Consider the following 20,606-nt stretch of genomic DNA (forward strand, 5'->3'; position numbering starts at 1 on the left):
TGCCGCAGTTATACTGTGACAGGTTGGCACAGCTGCGCAAATCGCTGTAGGTATGCATAGACTCTTTAAGACGCTATAGCAGGCGCGCGTGCACGCCTTCAGCATGTCCCCAGACTGATGCGCGGGCACGATGTTCGCCGGGCACCCATGATCGCTCCTGACAGAACGAGAACAGGGATCTGTGTGTGTAAACACACAAATCCCGGCTCTGTCAGGGGAGTAGAGCCAGATCGTGTGTTCCAAGAAGGGACAACGATATGTATCCTCCATCAGTCAGTCCCATCCCCCACAGTTAGGGAACACTTAACCCCTTGATCGCCCCCTATTGTTAATCCCTTCCCTGTAGGGTGACCACATTTCCAAACTGCCATTCAGGGACACCCCCCCCCCCCCAAAAAAAAATATGTTTTTTTACCAAATTTTTTGCCAGTTTTGGGGGCAGGGGCGTATCATGAAATCAGCGGGCCCGTGACAGAGGGCTGGGTGACAGGGACTGGGTGACAGAGGGCTGGGTGACAGAGTGACAGAGGACTGGGTGACAGGGGACAGGGTGACAGGGGACTGGGTGACAGGGGGCTGGGTGACAGGGGGCTGGGTGACAGGGGGCTGGGTGACAGGGGGCTGGGTGACAGAGGACAGGGTGACAGAGGACAGGGTGACAGGGGACAGAGGGCTGGGTGACAGAGGGCTGGGTGACAGGGGACTGGGTGACAGGGGACTGGGTGACAGAGGAGTGGGTGACAGAGGGCTGGGTGACAGGGGACAGGGTGACGGAGGGCTGGGTGACAGGGGGCTGGGTGACAGGGGGCTGGATGACAGGGGACTGGGTGACAGAGGGCTGGGTGACAGAGGACTGGGTGACAGGGGACTGGGTGACAGGGGACTGGGTGACAGGGGACAGAGTGACAGAGGGCTGGGTGACAGAGGGCTGAGTGACAGAGGGCTGGGTGACAGGTGACAGAGGGCTGAGTGACAGAGGGCTGGGTGACAGAGAGCTGGGTGACAGAGGGCTGGGTGACAGAGGGCTGGGTGACAGAGGGCTGGGTGACAGAGGGCTGGGTGGCAGGGGACTGGGTGGCGGAGGGCTGGGTGACGGAGGGCTGGGTGACAGAGGGCTGGGTGACAGAGAGCTGGGTGACAGAGGGCTGGGTGACAGGGTGACAGAGGGCTGGGTGACAGAGGGCTGGGTGACAGGGTGACAGAGGACTGGGTGACAGAGGACTGGGTGACAGAGGACTGGGTGACAGAGGGCTGGGTGACAGAGGGCTGGGTGACAGAGGGACTGGGTGACAGGGGACAGGGTGACAGAGGGCTGGGTGACAGAGGGACTGGGTGACAGGGGGTTGGGTGACGGAGAGCTGGGTGACGGAGGACTGGGTGATGGAGAGCTGGGTGACAGGGGGCTGGGTGACAGGGGGCTGGGTGACGGAGAGCTGGGTGACGGAGAGCAGGGTGACGGAGGGCTGGGTGACGGAGGGCTGGGTGACGGAGGGCTGGGTGACGGAGGGCTGGGTGACGGAGGGCTGGGTGACGGAGGGCTGGGTGACAGGGTGACAGAGGACTGGGTGACAGGGTGACAGAGGACTGGGTGACAGGGTGACAGAGGACTGGGTGACAGGGTGACAGAGGGCTGGGTGACAGAGGACTGGGTGACAGAGGGCTGGGTGACAGAGGGCGGGGTGACAGAGGGCGGGGTGACAGGGTGACAGAGGGCTGGGTGACAGGGTGACAGAGGGCTGGGTGACAGGGTGACAGAGGGCTGGGTGAGGGGGGACTGGGTGACAGAGGACTGGGTGACAGGGTGACAGAGGGCTGGGTGAGGGGGGACTGGGTGACAGAGGACTGGGTGACAGAGGACTGGGTGACAGAGGACTGGGTGACAGAGTGACAGAGGGCTGGGTGACAGAGGGCTGGGTGACAGAGGGCTGGGTAACAGAGGGACTGGGTGACGGAGGGCTGGGTGACAGAGGGCTGGGTGACGGAGGGCTGGGTGACGGAGAGCTGGGTGACGGAGGGCTGGGTGACAGGGACTGGGTGACAGAGGGCTGGGTGACGGAGGGCTGGGTGACGGAGGGCTTGGTGACGGAGAGCTGGGTGACGGAGAGCTCGGTGACAGGGACTGGGTGACAGAGTGACAGAGGGCTGGGTGACAGAGGGCTGGGTGACAGAGGGCTGGGTGACAGAGGGACTGGGTGACGGAGGGCTGGGTGACGGAGGGCTGGGTGACGGAGGGCTGGGTGACGGAGGGCTGGGTGACGGAGGGCTGGGTGACGGAGGGCTGGGTGACGGAGAGCTGGGTGACAGGGGGCTGGGTGACGGAGGGCTGGGTGACAGGGACTGGGTGACAGAGGGCTGGGTGACGGAGGGCTGGGTGACGGAGGGCTGGGTGACGGAGGGCTGGGTGACGTAGGGCTGGGTGACAGGGACTGGGTGACAGAGGGCTGGGTGACGGAGGGCTGGGTGACGGAGGGCTTGGTGACAGAGGGCTGGGTGACGGAGGGCTGGGTGACGGAGGGCTTGGTGACGGAGAGCTGGGTGACGGAGAGCTGGGTGACAGGGACTGGGTGACGGAGGGCTGGGTGACAGGGACTGGGTGACGGAGGGCTGGGTGACGGAGGGCTTGGTGACGGAGAGCTGGGTGACGGAGAGCTGGGTGACAGGGACTGGGTGACAGAGTGACAGAGGGCTGGGTGGCAGGGACTGGGTGACAGAGGGCTGGGTGATGGAGGGCTGGGTGACGGAGGGCTTGGTGACGGAGAGCTGGGTGACGGAGAGCTGGGTGACGGAGAGCTGGGTGACAGGGACTGGGTGACGGAGGGCTGGGTGACGGAGGGCTGGGTGACGGAGGGCTGGGTGACGGAGGGCTGGGTGACAGGGACTGGGTGACGGAGGGCTGGGTGACAGGGACTGGGTGACGGAGGGCTGGGTGACGGAGGGCTGGGTGACGGAGGGCTGGGTGACGGAGAGCTGGGTGACGGAGAGCTGGGTGACGGAGAGCTGGGTGACAGGGGGCTGGGTGACAGGGGGCTGGGTGACGGAGAGCTGGGTGACGGAGAGCTGGGTGACGGAGAGCTGGGTGACAGGGACTGGGTGACAGAGGGACTGGGTGACAGAGGCTGGGTGACAGAGGGACTGGGTGACAGAGGGACTGGGTGACAGAGTGACTGGGTGACAGAGGGACTGGGTGACAGAGGGACTGGGTGACAGAGGGACTGGGTGACAGAGTGACTGGGTGACAGAGGGACTGGGTGACAGAGTGACTGGGTGACAGAGGGGCTGGGTGACAGAGGGACTGGGTGACAGAGGGACTGGGTGACGGAGAGCTGGGTGACGGAGGGACTGGGTGACAGAGGGACTGGGTGACAGAGGGACTGGGTGACAGAGGGACTGGGTGACAGAGTGACTGGGTGACAGAGGGACTGGGTGACAGAGGGACTGGGTGACAGAGTGACTGGGTGACAGAGTGACTGGGTGACAGAGGACTGGGTAGAGAGAGATTATACAGTCTAGATTACAATTTGCAGGGGCAGCAAAGGTGACAGAGAAAGGGGGGTGCACCATGCAACCCCCCCCCCCCCCCACCTCTCTCACTGTCACCTCTGCTGCCCCTGCAAATTGTAATCTGGACTGTATAATATCTCCCCCCATTGCATGGTCAACCCCCCCCCCCCCCTCTCTCTGCACCTACCTTTTCTGCCCCTGCTCCAAGGATGGCGGGCGCAGCGGAAGTCGGGACTCGCGGGAGGTCGGGACTCAGGACGGGCGGCGGATCGGGTCCAGCTGAGCAACCGAGGCCTGGAGGGGAGGAGGAGGAGGTCTTGGTCTGTGCCGCGGTACTGGTAGGTGACGGTGAGTGACTCACTGTCTCTCTGCCTGTTACGCTGCTGCTCTCTCTGCAGCAAGAACCGCGGCTGGCCGTTGGAGGAGGAGGAGGTGGGGGTGGAGTCGGAGCCGCAGAGAGAGCGGGACACGGTGACGTCACTGGTTGCTACAAGCCAAGCGGGGCTTCCCTAGCAACCAGTGATTTAGAATCATTTAATTACAGCGACAGCAGCGGCAGTGAGTGTGGCAGGCAGTTGATTCCGGGACTCTCTATTGTCCCGGTTTGAAGGCTCCCGGGACACGGGACAAAAATGTATATTACGGGACGATCCCGGGCAAACCCGTGGTCACCCTACTTCCCTGCCAGTGACATTTATACAGTAATCAGAGGCTATTTTTAGCGCAGATCAACGCAATTAATAGTATTTTACCAAAAATATGTTGTAGAACACATTTCGGCCTAAACTGATGAAGATTTTATTTTGTTTTCCTTTTTCTGGGGGGGGGGGGTGATATGTATTATAGCAAAAAGTACAAAATATTGTGTTTTTTTCAAAATTGTTGGTCTTTCAAAAATAAAAACAGCAGAGGTGATTAAATACCACCAAAAGCAAGCTCTATTTGTGTGTGTGTGTGTGTGGGGGGGGGGGGGGTTGGACATACATTTTGTTTGGGTACAGCGTTGCACGACCTCGCAATTGTCAGTTAAAACTACGCTGTGCCGTATCGCAAAAAATGGCCTGGTCAGGAAGGGGGCAAATCCTTCCAAGGCTGAAGTGGTTAATGTCAACTAATGAATTAATTTGAACCCCTCGAATGCAAGTGTAAATGAACCCTAACAGGCATAAATAATCAACCCTCTGAACTTAGAAAAGACCAGCAGAGCTTATAAAAAGGTAAAGAAATGTTCAAGCTGGTTACAGCCTAGCTGCAATATACATTATATGGGACACAGCAGCATAGCACAGGGTCCCTTCATACACTGTAAGAATATTTACAGCAGCCAGATCTAGAATGTTTACCTAAAAATCCAATGACTATACATACCGAATACAGTCTTTTAGGTGGTGGGAGGACTAAACAGCAATAAAGTGTATATATTTCATTTAAAAATAAGATGCAGCAGGAATTAAGATAGTGGACAAGCAGCCTTATACAAAATGAGTAATGGCTGGCACATGTCATGCTTACATCATGGTTTGACTTGGCAGTAAAGTGGGAAGTGTGAAAAAGCAGAAAATGTCAACAGAGATCCAGAAATACTGAAAGTGACAGCGATAACGAGTGATAGTTGATCCAGGAATTTCCCACTAAGTCCCTGGGACACAAATTAACTGTTGCTGGCTCTGCTAATGTCTTGTTAGGCCTCGTACACACGACCGAACATGTCTGCTGAAACTGGTCCGCTGACCAGTTTCAGCAGACATGTTCGGTTACAGATCCGCTGGTGTGTACGAGGCCTTAGATGCCTGAGAAAACCCAATATTAGGATGCTACACAGTGTTCAGAATGTGGCTCATCAACGCTCTCCTCTTAATGAAGGCCCCTTGAGTAAGGTGGCCAGATTTTTAAAATGAAATCCGGGGACATATTTTTTTTTATTGGCAAATGGTAAACTATTTTATACACCAGTCAGTGGTGTAGTGTGGTTTGTCAGTACCCGGGACAAGGCAAGAAATTTGCACCCCCTGCCAAACTTTTAGCACTCCCTGAGTCCCTTCCACTAGTAGTGTATTACTGACCAACTTGATTCCTACACTGACATACCTGACCACTGGAGCCCTTCCTCCTTTGCGTGGTGACGTGGAGGACGTGCAGTGACGTCACCACGCAAAGAAGGAAGGGCTCCAATAGTTGCCGGCCGGCACCTTCGTTTTACATGCTGCTTGTTTTTATCTACATTTGTAAGTACACTTACAATTTAAATAAATAGAAATTTTATACGGAATTACACTATGGTGCATCCTCTTTCCATCTATATGTCCGGATGAGCCTGGGATTGTGCCTGGAGTTTTCCTCTGGCATCTGTCCCCCCCCTGCATTTCTGTGAGTCCATAAAGGCCGCGGCTGGGCTATAGCCGACTGCATATCAAGCTTGCCCTCTGGTAAGCGGCCTTGCATCTTGGTGAAGGGTGTCACTTCAGTGTTGAAATATCTGTCACTTTTGGTGTTGTGTGCTTCCAGGATTCTGCACCTGTATGAACTTTACTGCAATTTGAATTACATACTTACATTTTGCATTCTATGGACTTGCCTCAACATCAGAAATTAATTTCCTGAATGTATTTTATCATTTAAGAGTTTTCTGGCGCAGCTTTATTTTCTATGTATATCTTGCTCTGTGGATCGCACGCAAGCTGCTGCCTTTGATAGTGTAATTTTTTGCATGACCTTCTTTATTGTATTAGCGCAGTGTTTTTTGTTTTTTCCGATGTCCATGAATATTAGAATTTTTAGAGTCATATTTTAAACTCAGCATTTTGAGGCAGAAAAAAATGGATTGCGTTTTTGAGAGGAGCTTTCAGACATCAAAAACACTTAACTCTCCTAAATGCGGCATTAAGGAGCATTTGTATTTTCAGTGTACATTGAAAAATTAGCAAAAGTCCAAAAACTCTCCAAAACTTTCTGGTTCACGGTTTTTGAGAGCGGTTTTCTGACAGAAAAAAACACTAAACACTCCTAAACTCGCCTAAGCGCCTGTACAAAAATGCTCTATATAAGTATATTTTTTTCTTCCTAAAGAACTGGCATTTTTTTAAGCCCAGCGTGCTTGAACCCTAAAAAAAAATATTGTAAAAGAAGCCAGTAGCTTACAGAGTGGCAGTACCCTCACTATTCTTAGGATGCTGGCTGTCTCAGTGCCAAGATGGGACACTTTTTAACCGCTTGACGACCGTATCACGAGTATATACGTAGGCAGAATGGCACGGCTGCGCAAAGTGACATATTTATACACGTCACTTTGAATTTCGCGCCGTAAGCAGACCCGCGGACTCGATGTCCGTCGGTGTCCCGCGATCGGGTCACAGAGAGCTGCAGAACGGGGAGAGGCCAGTGTAAACAAGGCATCTCCCCGTTCTGCCTAGTGACACAACACTGATCGTCTGCTCCCTCTCATCGGGAGCAGTGATCAGTGTCATGTCACAGTAAGCCACGCCCCCTATCACTCCCTAGGACCTACTTAACCCCTTCCTAGCCCCCTAGTGGTTAACCCCTTCACTGCCAGTCACTTTTATACAGTAATCAGTGCATTTTTTTAGCACTGATCGCTGTATAAATGTGAATGGTCCCAAAATAGCTTCAAAGGTGTCCGATATGTCTGCCATAATGTCGCAGTCACGATCAAAATCGCTGATTGCCGCCATTACTAGTAAAAAACTCGTTTTTTTTATATCTATTTTTGGGGGGATATTTATTACAGCAAAAAGTAAAAAATATTGTTTTTTTTTCAAAATTGTTTATAGCGCAAAAAATATAAAACCGCAGAAGTGATCAAATACCACCAAAGAAAGCTCCATTTGTGGAAAAAAAGGATGTCAATTTTGTTTGGGAGCCACGTCGCACGACCGCACAATTGGCAGTTAAAGCGATGCCGTGCCAAATCGCTCTTATCGTTCTTATCGCCCCCTTTCTCACATTTAATTTTTAAGTGTTCACACACTTTTGAGTTGGCAGCTTGTCACATTATTTTTCATCACAAATTTTTATTGGCGCGGAAGTCTTCATTTATATTTTGACAATATTTATGATATTTATAACTGACTGGAGTTCGGCTTTTACAAAATGCTCATGATGGATGATGCTGTAGAAGATTTATCTTTGGAAATGCCTTTAAAAAAAAAAAAAAACATTATTGAAAAATAAGTATTTAGGGCCAGATTCACATAGCTGCGGCGCAGCGTAACGTAACCCGTTTACGTTACACCGCCGCAAGTTTTCAGATTTAGTGCCCGATCCACAAAGCACTTACCTGGAAATTTGCGGTGGTGTATCGTAAACACGTCCGGCGCAAGGCGGCCCAATTCAAATGGAGCGGGTACCATTTAAATTAGGCGCGCTCCCGCGCCGGACGTACTGCGCATGCTCCCGTCGCAAATTTCCCAACGTGCCTTGCGCGAAATTACGACGCGCCGACGTTTTGAGAATTGCGACGTGCTCAAAGTACTTACGCCGGGAAAAAGAAAAAATTCAAAAAAAATTCAAAAGCGACGCGGGAAAGACGGGCATACTTTAACATAGTGGAGTATTTTTACACCATATTAAAGGTGCCCTATCTTTGCGACGGAAATCTAACACTTGCGACGACGTAACGACGGGAAAAACCTTTGTGGATCGCCGTAACTCCTAATTTGCATACCCGACGCTGGTTTATGACGCAAACTCCCCCCAGCAGTGGCCACGGTATTGCATCCTAAGATCCGACAGTGTAAGTCCATTACACCTGTCGGATCTAAGGGATATCTATGCGTAACTGGTTCTATGAATCAGTCGCATAGATACTCTGAGAGATACGACGGAGTACCTGAGATACTCCGTCGTATCTCTTTTGTGAAACTGGCCCCATGTTCCTTTTGCCACCATGTTCCTTTTGCCACGTTTGAGCACTACGCAGAATTTTAGTTCAGATCTGTGCAGGACACAACTGCTCTAAACAGAAGTGCTTAAGCAGACTGCTGGACATTCATCCTGTGCCTGATCAATAGGTAAATATGTTTTCTCAAGCCCAAGAGAGTAGTCTGTCTGATTGTTCATTGTTATAACTGTAGCACTACCTCCGGAGGAGCTGCTGGTTCGTTTTGGTGGCACATTTACCTCGTGGCTCTCTAAATTCCTAGGGGTGAATGGTGCATATAGCAGTAGTAAAGGAATGTCCGCAACAGGTGTCTTTTCTGTGCTCTTTATTACCCAGCCGGGTAAAAACAATAAAAAGGATAGAGTTGAAGGAAGAAGGAGAACAGCAGATTCAGGCGTAGTATTTGGAAACAGTCCTGCTCCCATGTGTAACACTTTTTGCACCAGTGTGTTTAGCGTACCCGGACAGACCTCTCTCACTGACCTGGCAGCCGGAGTATCACTCTAACCTTTAACTTGAGGAAAAGTCTCTACCACAGACCCTCCTGGTATGGACTCAGGGAGAAACCTCTGCCACAGGCCCCCACTGATTGCAATTACGGAGACAATCCTCCTTGAAGAATTACGCCTGGATCTCCTTCTTATTGTCGCCCAGGTACCAACTGACAGGTGATCAATCCTTCAGTGTCCGACAACCTTCCTGGGCCCACTGGTTGAATAAGTCTGGTCTAATGTTTACTCTGGCCATCTGTCAGAGAACTTACACTGATCTAGCCTCTGTCTTGCCTGGTACCCGACTGTTGGCCCTGGTGACACAGTAGGTCCACCAAACTGTTGGACAACTCCTACATGTATCAAACATGCAACCTAATGTATGTCTTGTGTTACAAAAACACCTAGCAGCATTTAGGATTTCACAGAGGTATCACAGACCTGTGGCATCTTCTTTGTATGTACTGCATGTACCGTATTTATCGGCGTATAACATGCACCAGCGTATAACACGCACCCCAATTTTCGGAGGGAAGTTTAGGGAAAAAAACGTACATTTTAAATAAAGAACTTTAAGGCAAAATTAGGGTCACAACTCATCAATGCACCCTGCTCAGTGCCCATCTCCAGCCTATAAATTGACCAACAATGCACCCTGCTCAGTGCCCATCTCCAGCCAACAATGCAGCTTTTCTGTAAACAAACCAGCATCACTAGAGCAATGTCCCTATATTACCTTATACCTACGGTGTTCAGGTGTAGAATGTGTTCTCCTACAGCTCTCCAAGTCCCGGCTGAATGGGGGATCGTGTAGGTGGTGTCACAAGGCTGTGATGACTGCTGAATTTACATGTGTACCCAGCACTGTCTGAGGGAAGAGGAGTGAGCGCCGCAATCTCCTGTGTACCCAGCACTGTCTGAGGGAAGAGGAGTGAGCGCCGCAATCTCCTGTGTACCCGACACTGTCTGAGGGAAGAGGAGTGAGCACCGCAATCTCCTGTGTACCAGGCACTGTCTGAGGGAAGAGGAGTGAGCGCCGCAATCTCCTGTGTACCAGGCACTGTCTGAGGGAAGAGAAGTGAGCGCCGCGATCTCCTGTGTACCCGGCACTCTGTCACTCACAGCCACACTTCCTGGCCCTGCTCATATGATAGACAGAACAGTGGCCCAATGCGGGGGCCAGGAGGCGTGGCTGTGCGTGACGGAGCGCCGGGTACACAGGAGATCGCGGCGCTCACTCCTCTTCCCTCAGACAGCGGGGATCGGCGTATAACACGCACCCACGATTTTCCCCTGATTTTAGGGGGAAAAAAGTGTGTGTTATACGCCGATAAATACAGTAATTCAATATTATTAATCTGTGCACTGACACTGCTTGTTGTAACATCAGATCTGTTTTTTGTTTGCTTCTGCTGGTTAAAACTGCCTGCAGACAGCGATGCATATAATTTCCTTGCAATATACAGTATATTGATGTGATTTAAAAATTCTAAAGGCTGATTTGTATTCATGACACACACTGTAATAACCCGCTATGTCTCTGAGTCCATGACTCTATCCACCTTCTCATTATGCAGAATGAGAGGCAGAAAGCACGTTGTTATTTGAAATTCAATTCAATTTAAGAAGCTCTAGAATTACAGAGAACCCAATCAGAAGCTGAGCTTATAGATATTGTAAATAACACAGGGGCACGTAAATTACTTGTTGATAATTAGGCTCCCTCTGCCCTGGTTCACACTGGGTACGATTTGGAACGATTTGAGATGCGATTTGACAAGTCAAATCGCATCTCAAATCGGCGGCAATTGTCGGCAATGGCACTGTCCTAATCAGTGCGACGCCGCATCTGCGATATCAAAAAGTAGTTCCTGTACTACTTTTTGCGATTTCGGGCCGCGATTTACATTAAATTGCGGCCGAAATCGCGGTAAAATCGCGCATTTTACCGCGATTTTGAATTCGCAGCAGTGTGAACCTAGGCTCTATGGAGTTTTGTTTTTTCAGCAATGACCAGGTACCATTAGATGGTCCCTACCAGTAAGGCTAAGGTAATCTGAGACACTTAGGGCCAGATTCACAAAAGGGATACGACGGCGTTTCTCCTGATACACCGTCGTATCCCTGTTTCTATCTATGCGACTGATTCATAGAACTGGCCTTACCTTATAGGGTTATTAATAGCGCCTTAGATCACAGTCACCCCTCTAATTGGCCTCCTTAGATTTTCCTCCTTCATATAGCTCATCTGTTTTTACTTCTACAAATATCGACGTGTCACCGCCACCAGTTGTGCCCTCACCTTATAGTCTTATTAATAGCGCCTTAGATCACAGTCACTCCTCTGATTGGCCTCCTTAGATTTTCCTCCTTCATATAGCTCATCCATTTTTACATCTCACATGTACCGTATTTTCCGGCGTATAAGACGACCTTTTGGATGCAAAAAAATGCATCCAAAGTCGGGGGTCGTCTTATACGCCGGTACCTGTCTCAGTCAGGCTGCGGGCATCCATGATTTAAAAGCCGCGCCTCCTCCTCAGACTGTTCCGCGATTGGCGGAACACTCATTTTCCCAGCAGGGCCTCTGTTCAGTGTTCCGCCAATCACGGATGCCTTCTCATCCTCAGACGAGAGGACATCCGTGATAGGCGGAACACTGAACAGAGGCCCTGCTGGGAAAATTTGTGTTCCGCCTATCACGGAACAGCCTGAGGAGGAGGCGCGGCTTTTGAATCATGGATGCCACAGTGGAGGCATGTGATGATGGCACAGTGGAGGCATGTGATGGCACAGTGGAGGCATGTGATGGCACAGTGGAGGCATGTGATGGCACAGTGAAGGCATGTAATGGCACAGTGAGGCATGTAATGTAATGGCACAGTGAGGCATGTAATGTAATGTAATGGCACATTGAGGCATGTAATGTAATGTAATGGCAAAGTGAGATCTGAAAAAAGCCTGTTTCTGTCAGCGGTTGTTCTGGCTACCCCTTAGCTTCCAGAAAGACTAGTAGGAAGGGGGTAGTCTTATATGGCGAGTATATCCCAAAACCAACATTTTTCCTGGAAAATAAGGGGGTCGTCTTATACGCCCAGTCGTCTTATACGCCGGCAAATACGGTAAAAGCAGGTGTACTGCTTCAGTATTGTTAGCCATTGGCCTCCACTCACATCGCCCACACATAGGGTACAATGCTTACAATAGCGCTTTACCGTTTTAAAAATAATTTATTTATATAAAGCATACAATAAGTTCCACTCACATTTTTCAAATAAAAAAAAACAAGCCTTGGTATATGGCTGTTATATACCAAGGCTTGATTTGTTATTTGAAAAATGTGAGTGGAACTTATTGCATGCTTTATATAAATAAATTATTTTTAAAACAGTAAAGCACCATTGTAAGCGTTGTACCCTATGTGTGTGGGCGATATGAGTGGAGGCCAATGGCTAACAATACTGAAGCAGTACACCTTGTGATGTGAGATGTAAAAATGGATGAGCTATATGAAGGTGGAAAATCTAAGGAGGCCAATTAGAGGAGTGACTGTGATCTAAGGCGCTATTAATAAGACTATAAGGTGAGGGCACAACTGGTGGCGGTGGCACGACAATATTTGTACAGTAGATGCACAGAGGTGGATAAATGTGAAGAAATTATCTCCATGTATAGTGATAAGTCAAATCAACAAAAGGACTGTTTGTTTCTTTGCACTATCTATTGGAATGTATAAGGACACTGAGTGGAATATGGAGCACATTGCACCTTATTGTTAAAATCTTTTTTTTGATTATTGCATTTTTTAGAGGATTGTACTTTACATTATGGGGTAGATTCAGGTAGGGAGCGCGTATTTGTATGCGGGCGTAACGTATCCTATTTACGCTACGCCTCCTCAACTTTGACAGGCAAGTGCAGTATTCACACAGCAAAGTTGCGGTGGCGTAGCGTAAATAGCCCGGCGTAAGCCCGCCTAATTTAAATGTGGAAGATGTGGGCGTGTTTTATGTTAATTTATTGTGACCCCACGTAAATGACGCTTTTTCCGAACGGCGCATGCGCCTTTCCGTGAAAGTATCCCAGTGTGCATGCTCCAAATTAACCCGCAAAAAGCCAATGCTTTCGAAGTGAACGTAAATGACGCACAGCCCTATTCGCGAGCGACTTACGCAAACGACGTAATCAACGTGAAATTCGACGCGGTCCCGACGTCTATACTGCGCCTCATATAGCAGGGGTAACTTTACACGGGAAAAAGCCTTACGTAAACGGCGTATCTGTACTGCGACGGCCAGGCCTACGTTCATGAATAGGCGTATCTAGCTGATTTACATATTCTAGGTGTAAATCAGCGTACACGCCCCCTAGCGGCCAGCGTAAATATGCAGTTAAGATACGACGGCGTAAGAGACTTACGGTGGTTCTTTGAATCAGGCGCCAGAATACGACGCCCCACACTCAGAGATACGACGGCGTATCTGGAGATACGTCGTCGTATCTCCTACCTGAATCTGGCCCAATGTGTATATTTGTATGCACTTTTTTGATATTTGTAACAGCGCTGCACTTATTTTAAATATAGCCAATACCACTGCCTACTTCTGTTTACTGTGGTGCCAACCACTTATTGATTCAGCACCCTATAAACTGGTCCACTCTCCTGTGCAATGGAATATATACATGATATATGAGTGGGAGGGATAGTGCCCCATCATTGGTGTCAGTGAGAGGGATAGTGCCCCATCATTGGTGTCAGTGAGAGGGATAGTGCCCCATCATTGGTGTCAGTGGGAGGGATAGTGCCCCATCATTGGTGTCAGTGAGAGGGATCATGCCCCATCATTGGTGTTAGTCGGAGTCATAGTACCCCATCATTGGCATCAGTGAGAGGAATAATGTTCCGTTATTGGTTTCAGTGAAAGTAATAGTATCCTATTATTGGTGTCAGTGTGAGGAATAGTGTCCCATCAGTGATGTCAGTGGGAGGAATAGTGACACATCATTTTATGTCAGTGGGCAGAATAGTGTCCCATAGCTGTTATCATTAAGAGGAATAATGTCCCATTATTGGTTTCAGTGAAAGTAAGTGTCCCATTGTTGGTGTCAGTGGAAGATATAGTGCCTTATTGTTTGTATCAGTGGGATGAATAGTGCCACATCATTGATGTCAGTGGGCAGATTAGTGTCTCGTCATTGGGAGGAATAATGTCCCATTATTGGTTTCAGTGAAAGCAATAGTGTCCCATTGTTGGTGTCAGTGGAAGATATAGGGTTTGATTTACTAAAGGCAAATAGACTGCGCCCTTTGTAACTGCAGTTGCTCCAGAGCTTAGTAAATGAGTAGTGTTGAGCAGAATATGCCATATTCGATTTTGCGATATATCTCGAATATATATTCGAATATTCTAGATATATTCGCTAAATTCGAATATTCGTGATATTTTATCGAAATTAAATGATTGCGATTTTTCGCTATTGCGAATGCGAAAATAATTGCGATTTTTTGATAACTGCGGTAGGAGCACTCTGATTGGCTCAGAATATTCGTGATATTTTATCGAAATATCGCAACATGCGAATGCGATATTTATTGCGCAATTTCGAGAAATGCTGGAGGAGCGCTCTGATTGGCTCAGAATATTCGTGATATTTTATCGAAATATCGCAACATGCGAATGCGATATTTATTGAGCAATTTCGACAAATGCTGTAGGAGCACTCTGATTGGCTCAGAATATTCGTGATATTTTACAATACAAAATAATTGCGAATATTCGGCAAATGCGGAAGGAGCACTCTGATTGGCTCAGAATATTCTTGATATTTTACAATACAAAATAATTGCGAATATTCGGCAAATGCAGAAGGAGCACTCTGATTGGCTCAGAATATTCTTGATATTTTACAATACAAAATAATTGCGAATATTCGGCAAATGCGGAAGGAGCACTCTGATTGGCTCAGAATATTCTTGATATTTTACAATACAAAATAATTGCGAATATTCGGGAAATGCGGAAGGAGCACTCTGATTGGCTCAGAATATTCTTGATATTTTACAATAGAAAATAAAAAGTGTTTTGCATTGGTGGTGATTCTTTACTCTATCCATCTGTCACAGCCGTTTGTCAATCAAACACCTTGAAGATTGAACACGTTCATGCTGCATGCTTTGGACTTTTTTTCACTTCACATATCAAAGACATTTTTATGAAAGATTATTTTTCTATTATTGGGACTATATTTCTTTATATATTTGTTTCACTGTGTATTTCACAAGTTATTTGCGCTTGCTTATTTTATAATTTGCCCACATGTCTTGTCTAGTGACAAGACATATTTTTTATTCTTGTAGAGCGACTCCATTTTCTGTCTTGTATTAATTTATGTTGTATAACATTTTTGAGTTGCTGCTGTATTCTCCCCTTTTTTAAGGTATGCGCAATTTTTTCCTTCTTACAAAAAATAATAATATCAAACATACAAATATTCATAACATACACATACACAAAGCCCCCCCCCTTTTGCATCAGAGACAATCAGAGTTCTCCTACCACAGTTATCGAAAATTCGCAATCATTTTCGCATTCGCAATAGCGAAAAATCGCAATTTTTTTTTTTTCAATTTGGCAACATAAAAGGATCGCCTTAGCTTAGCTACTCGGCCCAGGGTCTCTAATCATACCAGCAATGCTTTTAGACGTCGATAGGATGTGATCTGTTTTAAAAATCAAATTGAAAAAATGCGAATATTCGGAATTGCGAATATTCACCGCGAAATTCGAAATATAGCGCGATTTCTCGAATATGCTATATTCGAGTCGAATATTCGCAATGCGAATATTCGTGAGCAACACTATAAATGAGATGAAGCTTCACTTTGCCAAGAATACCCAATCCAGGGTTGCCAACCTCCCGCAGCATTTTTTACTGACAAAACATGGAAAATTTACTGGTGGAACACATTTTTTTACTGGCAACCTGAGAAATTGCAGAACTCCCATTGAAGACTAAGACAGTGAATATTTGAACAGTATAACCACTTAAGACCCGGACCTTTAGGCAGCTAAAGGACCTGGCCAGTTTTTGCGATTCGGCACTGCGACGCTTTAACTGACAATTGCGCGGTCGTGCAACTTGGCTCCCATACACAATTGGCGTCCTTTTTTTCTCACAAATAGAGCTTTCTTTTGGTGGTATTTGATCCCCTCTGTGGTTTTTATTTTTTGCGCTATAAACAAAAATAGAGCGACAATTTTAAAAAAAGTGCAATATTTTTTTATTTTTGCAATAATAAATATCCCCCAAAAATACATAAAAAAAATTTTTTTCCTCAGTTTAGGGCGATACGTATTCTTCTACCTATTTTTCGTAAAATAAATCACAATAAGCGTTTATCGATTGGTTTGCGCAACATTTATAGCGTTTACAAAATAGGGGATAGTTTTATTGCATTTTTATTAATTTTTTTTTTTACTACTAATGGCGGCGATCAGCGATTTTTTTCGTGACTGCGACAATATGGCGGACACTTCGGACAATTTTGACACATTTTTGGGACCATTGTCATTTTCACAGCAAAAAATGCATTAAAAATGCATTGTTTATTGTGAAAATGACAATTGCAGTTTGAGAGTTAACCACAAGGGGGCGCTAAAGGGGTTAAGTGTGACCTAATTTGTGTTTCTAAGTGTAGGGGGTGTGGCTGTAGGTGTGACGTCATTGATTGTGTTTCCCTATAAAAGGGAACACACAATCAATGACACCACAGTGAAGAACGGGGAAGCTGTGTTTATACACAGCTCTCCCCATTCTTCAGCTCCGGGGACCGATCGCGGGACTCCAGCGGCGATCGGGTCCGCGGGTCCCGCGGTCACGGAGCTTTGGACGCTGGGCACTTAAAGAGACACATACAGGTACGTGCTTGTGCCCAGCCGTGCCATTGTGCCGACGTATATGTGCAGAAGGTGGTCCTTAAGTGGATAAACATGATATGGAAGAACTGACAATACCTAAGGTGATTTGCTTGATTTACACTTAAAGTCAACAGAACATGAAATGATCAGCCCCTGATATTTACTGGCAGTTGTAAAAACATCACAGATTTTTACAAACTGTCAGTAAAATTGTTTTGCTGCACATGATTGGATGATGGAAGCCAGCAGAGCTTCCCCTAATTTAATAAGCTCTGGAGCAACTGAACTTGCAAAATGTGCAGTCTCTTTGCCTCTAGCAAATCAACCCCTTAGTGCCGTATTGTTGGTATCAGTGGGAGGAATAGTGCCTCATCATTTGTATCAGTGGAAGCAATATTTCCCCATCATTGATATCAATGGAAGGAATAGTGCCCCATAATTGATGTCAGTGGGAGGAATAATGCCCTGTCACTGGTAGGAGGACCCCATGGTTGATGTCAGTTAGTTTGTTTTTGAACAGGGGACTGGATAAGTGGTAGCACCTCTATTAGGTTTTTATGTTTTGGTCTCGTGTATCTGAAGGAAAAGGATTGGAAAACAGACAAGAAAGGGGGGGGGGGGGGGGTTTAACCTTTCCCAACTTTACATTTGGGCCCGGATTCACATACATTGGCGCATATTTATGCCGGCGTAGCATATCGAATATACGCTACGCCGATGCAGCGCAGAGAGGCAAGCACAGTATTCACAAAGCACTTGCTCCTACTCGCTCTCAAATCTACGCTGGGTTCCCTCGGCGTAAGCCAGTGTAGGTGGAAGTGGGCGTGAGCCATGCTAATGAAGCGTGACCCCATGCAAATGATGGGCCAAGCGTCATAGAAGTACTTAAAACGAACGGTGCATGCGCCATCCCGTGGCCGCATCCCAGTGCGCATGCTCAGAATCACGTCAAAACAACTGCCTAAGATACGTTGAATCACTGCCTACGACGTGAACGTAACCTACGCCTAGCCATATTCAAATACTACGTGAACTACGTAAAATACGACGGCTGTGTTCCCTGGTCCATACCTTTGCATGACTTGCGCCTCCTATATAAGGAATGAATTTATGCCGGACGTACGACTTACGCAAACCGCGTATATTATGCGCCGGGCGCAAGTACGTTCGTGAATCGGCGTATCTCCCTCATTTGCATATGTGCATAGAAAATCAATGGGAGCGGTAAATGCGCCCGGCGTAAATATGCGCCCACGATACGACGGCGTAGGCAAGTTACGTTGGTCGTAGGAAGCCTATTTTCAGGCGTATCTAGTTTTGTGGGCACGGCGCATAGTTACACTTACGCGGCGTATCTCGAGATACGTCGGCGTAAGTGCTTTGTGAATCCGGGCCATACATTGGGGCAGGTTTCACATTTTTAAACTGCATTTTATACACTCACTACAAACAGAGGCGGCTCTAGGGTTTGTGAGGCCTTAGGCAAATCTGAGACATGAGGCCCCATTCACATCCATAATGGGAAAAATAATTCAAGCGATAAAAATTAACTGTATAAATTGCATATATTAAGAGTTTTAAATTCTATGAACTATGAATTCACCATTTATAGAATTTTCTCTAACCAATTCTTTAGGCAAATTAGGTGGCCACAAGGCCCCTGTGGGGGCGAGGCCTAAGGCGACCGCCTAATTAGAGAGCCGCCTCTGCACCTTATGTAGTGGAATGGGCTGCCAATGTACCCAAGCTGGGCCAAACCCCCACCTTTTCGTAGAAATAAGTGCTGATGGGTATTGATTTGAGTAGCATTCACCCAGAGAGTTAACACTGGAATAATTCTAACATTTTACATTCTGACCAAGTATCGGAACCTTTTACCTAAAATTCTCTGCATGAATATTACTAGAATTTTAGGCAAGACAGTTTGAATATTAAGCAGCCGTTTAAACAAGGGGCCAGATCCACATACATTTAGATCAGCGCAGCGTATCAGAGATACGCTACGCCACTGTAACTCACTTTTAAATTCTTTGAATCCACAAAGAATTTGCCCTGCAACTTACGGTGGCGTAGTGTATCTCTCGGCGCGTAATTCAAATCGGCGAGTAGGGGGCATGTTTCATTTAAATGAAGCGCGTCCGCGCGCCGAATGAACTGCGCATGCGCCGTCCCTAAATTTCCTGCCGTGCATTGCGCTAAATGACGTCGCAACGACGTCATTTTTTTTAACTTAGACGTGAATTACGTCCATCCCTATTCACGGACGACTTCCGCCAAAAAAATTTGACGCGGGAACGACGGCCATACTTAATGGCAAGTCTAACGATACGCCGCAAAATACCAGCTTTAACTATACGCCGGAAAAAGCCGTCTAGAGACGACGTAAGAGAATGCGACGGCCGCGTGTGCGTTCGTGGATCATCGGAAATAGCTAATTTGCATACCCGACGCGGAAAACGACGCAAACTCCACCCAGCGGATGCCGAAGTATTGCATCTACGATCCGAAGGCGTACGCCTGTCGGATCGAACCCAGATGCCGTCGTATCTTGGTTTGAGGATTCAAACTAAAGATATGACGCAGGAAATTTGAAAGTACGCCGGCGTATCGGTAGATACGCCGGCATACTCTCACTGTGGATCTGGCCCCCGGTGTTTACATGTAGACAATAACTGGGGCACAGGGCATTGGCAGTAAAAAATCTTTACCTATTACCCAGGAAATAATGAGCAGCTCCATCCAGGAGAAGCATGACGTTTTCATTCTAAAAAGCTGCCTTGCATTATCTGTGATGCTCTCATTGGGAAGGATCTTGGTGCCCTCGAACCTGTCGGCAGCATTCATCACCAGTAGACCAAGGAATATGGTAAATGAGGCGGCATGGGCTACAAACTTCATAAACGGTCCCCGCATTATTTTCCCGAGCTGTAAAAGACAGGAAAGCGTGTTAGAAACAGCACACGATGCTCCACTAAATAATAAAAAAAAATGGAAGCAGTTGTAGAATACTTGTCAGGTTTTAAAGCGGGAGTTCACCCGAAAAAATTTTTTAACATTAGATTGGGCCTAATTACGGGAAGCAGAATCGGATGTTTTGGTTAAAATCAATGCAGTACTTACCCTTTTTTAGATAGATGTTCTCCTGCCGCTTCCGGGTATGATCTTCGGGACTGGGCGTTCCTATTTGATTGACAGCCTTCCGACGGTTGCATACAGCGGGTCACGAGTTGCCGAACGTCAGTGCGGCGCTATACGGCGCCTGCGCACCAACGTTCGGCTACTTTCAGAAACTGGTGACGCGCTGTATGCGACAGTCAGAAGGCTGTCAATCAAATAGGAACGCCCAGTCCCGCAGCCCATACCCGGAAGCGGCAGGAGAACATCTATCTAAAAAAGGGTAAGTACTGCATTGATTTTAACCAAAACATCCGATTCTGCTTCCCGTAATTAGGCCCAATCTACTGTTAAAAATTGAGTTTTTGGGTGAACCTCCACTTTAAGTTCAAAGCCTCAGACTCCATAATAAGAGTTCAAAGATATTTTTTACAATTTGTTCTTGACCAAATCTGCAAATACATTTGCATCCCACAAGACCCCCCCCCCCCTTTTTTTCTTTCTACCCCCTCCCCTTTTTTTCTTTCTACCCCTCCCCTTTTTTTCTTTCTACCCCCTCCCCTTTTTTTTCCTTCTTTTCACTACTGCACTTAAATTCCCACTATTTCAGTCTCCCAAGCTGGCACGACTTCACCCTTTCTTCAACCCATTTTTCCCCTTCCCCCTACCTCCTATCCCCTATTA

General features: G+C 47.5%; 1 protein-coding gene across 1 annotated transcript in view; it reads right to left on the bottom strand.

Annotated features, from left to right (window-relative positions):
* Positions 1 to 20,606, bottom strand: part of TRPC6 (transient receptor potential cation channel subfamily C member 6) — a 319,531-nt gene that overhangs the window by 66,701 nt on the left and 232,224 nt on the right. The window contains exon 5 of the mRNA XM_040340191.1: positions 19,517 to 19,733. Within this exon, the coding sequence (XP_040196125.1) occupies positions 19,517 to 19,733 (217 nt within the window). The remainder of the gene's footprint in view (positions 1 to 19,516; positions 19,734 to 20,606) is intronic.

The sequence above is a fragment of the Rana temporaria genome, chromosome 2 (genome assembly GCF_905171775.1).
Source record: "Rana temporaria chromosome 2, aRanTem1.1, whole genome shotgun sequence".
Lineage (NCBI taxonomy): Eukaryota > Metazoa > Chordata > Amphibia > Anura > Ranidae > Rana > Rana temporaria.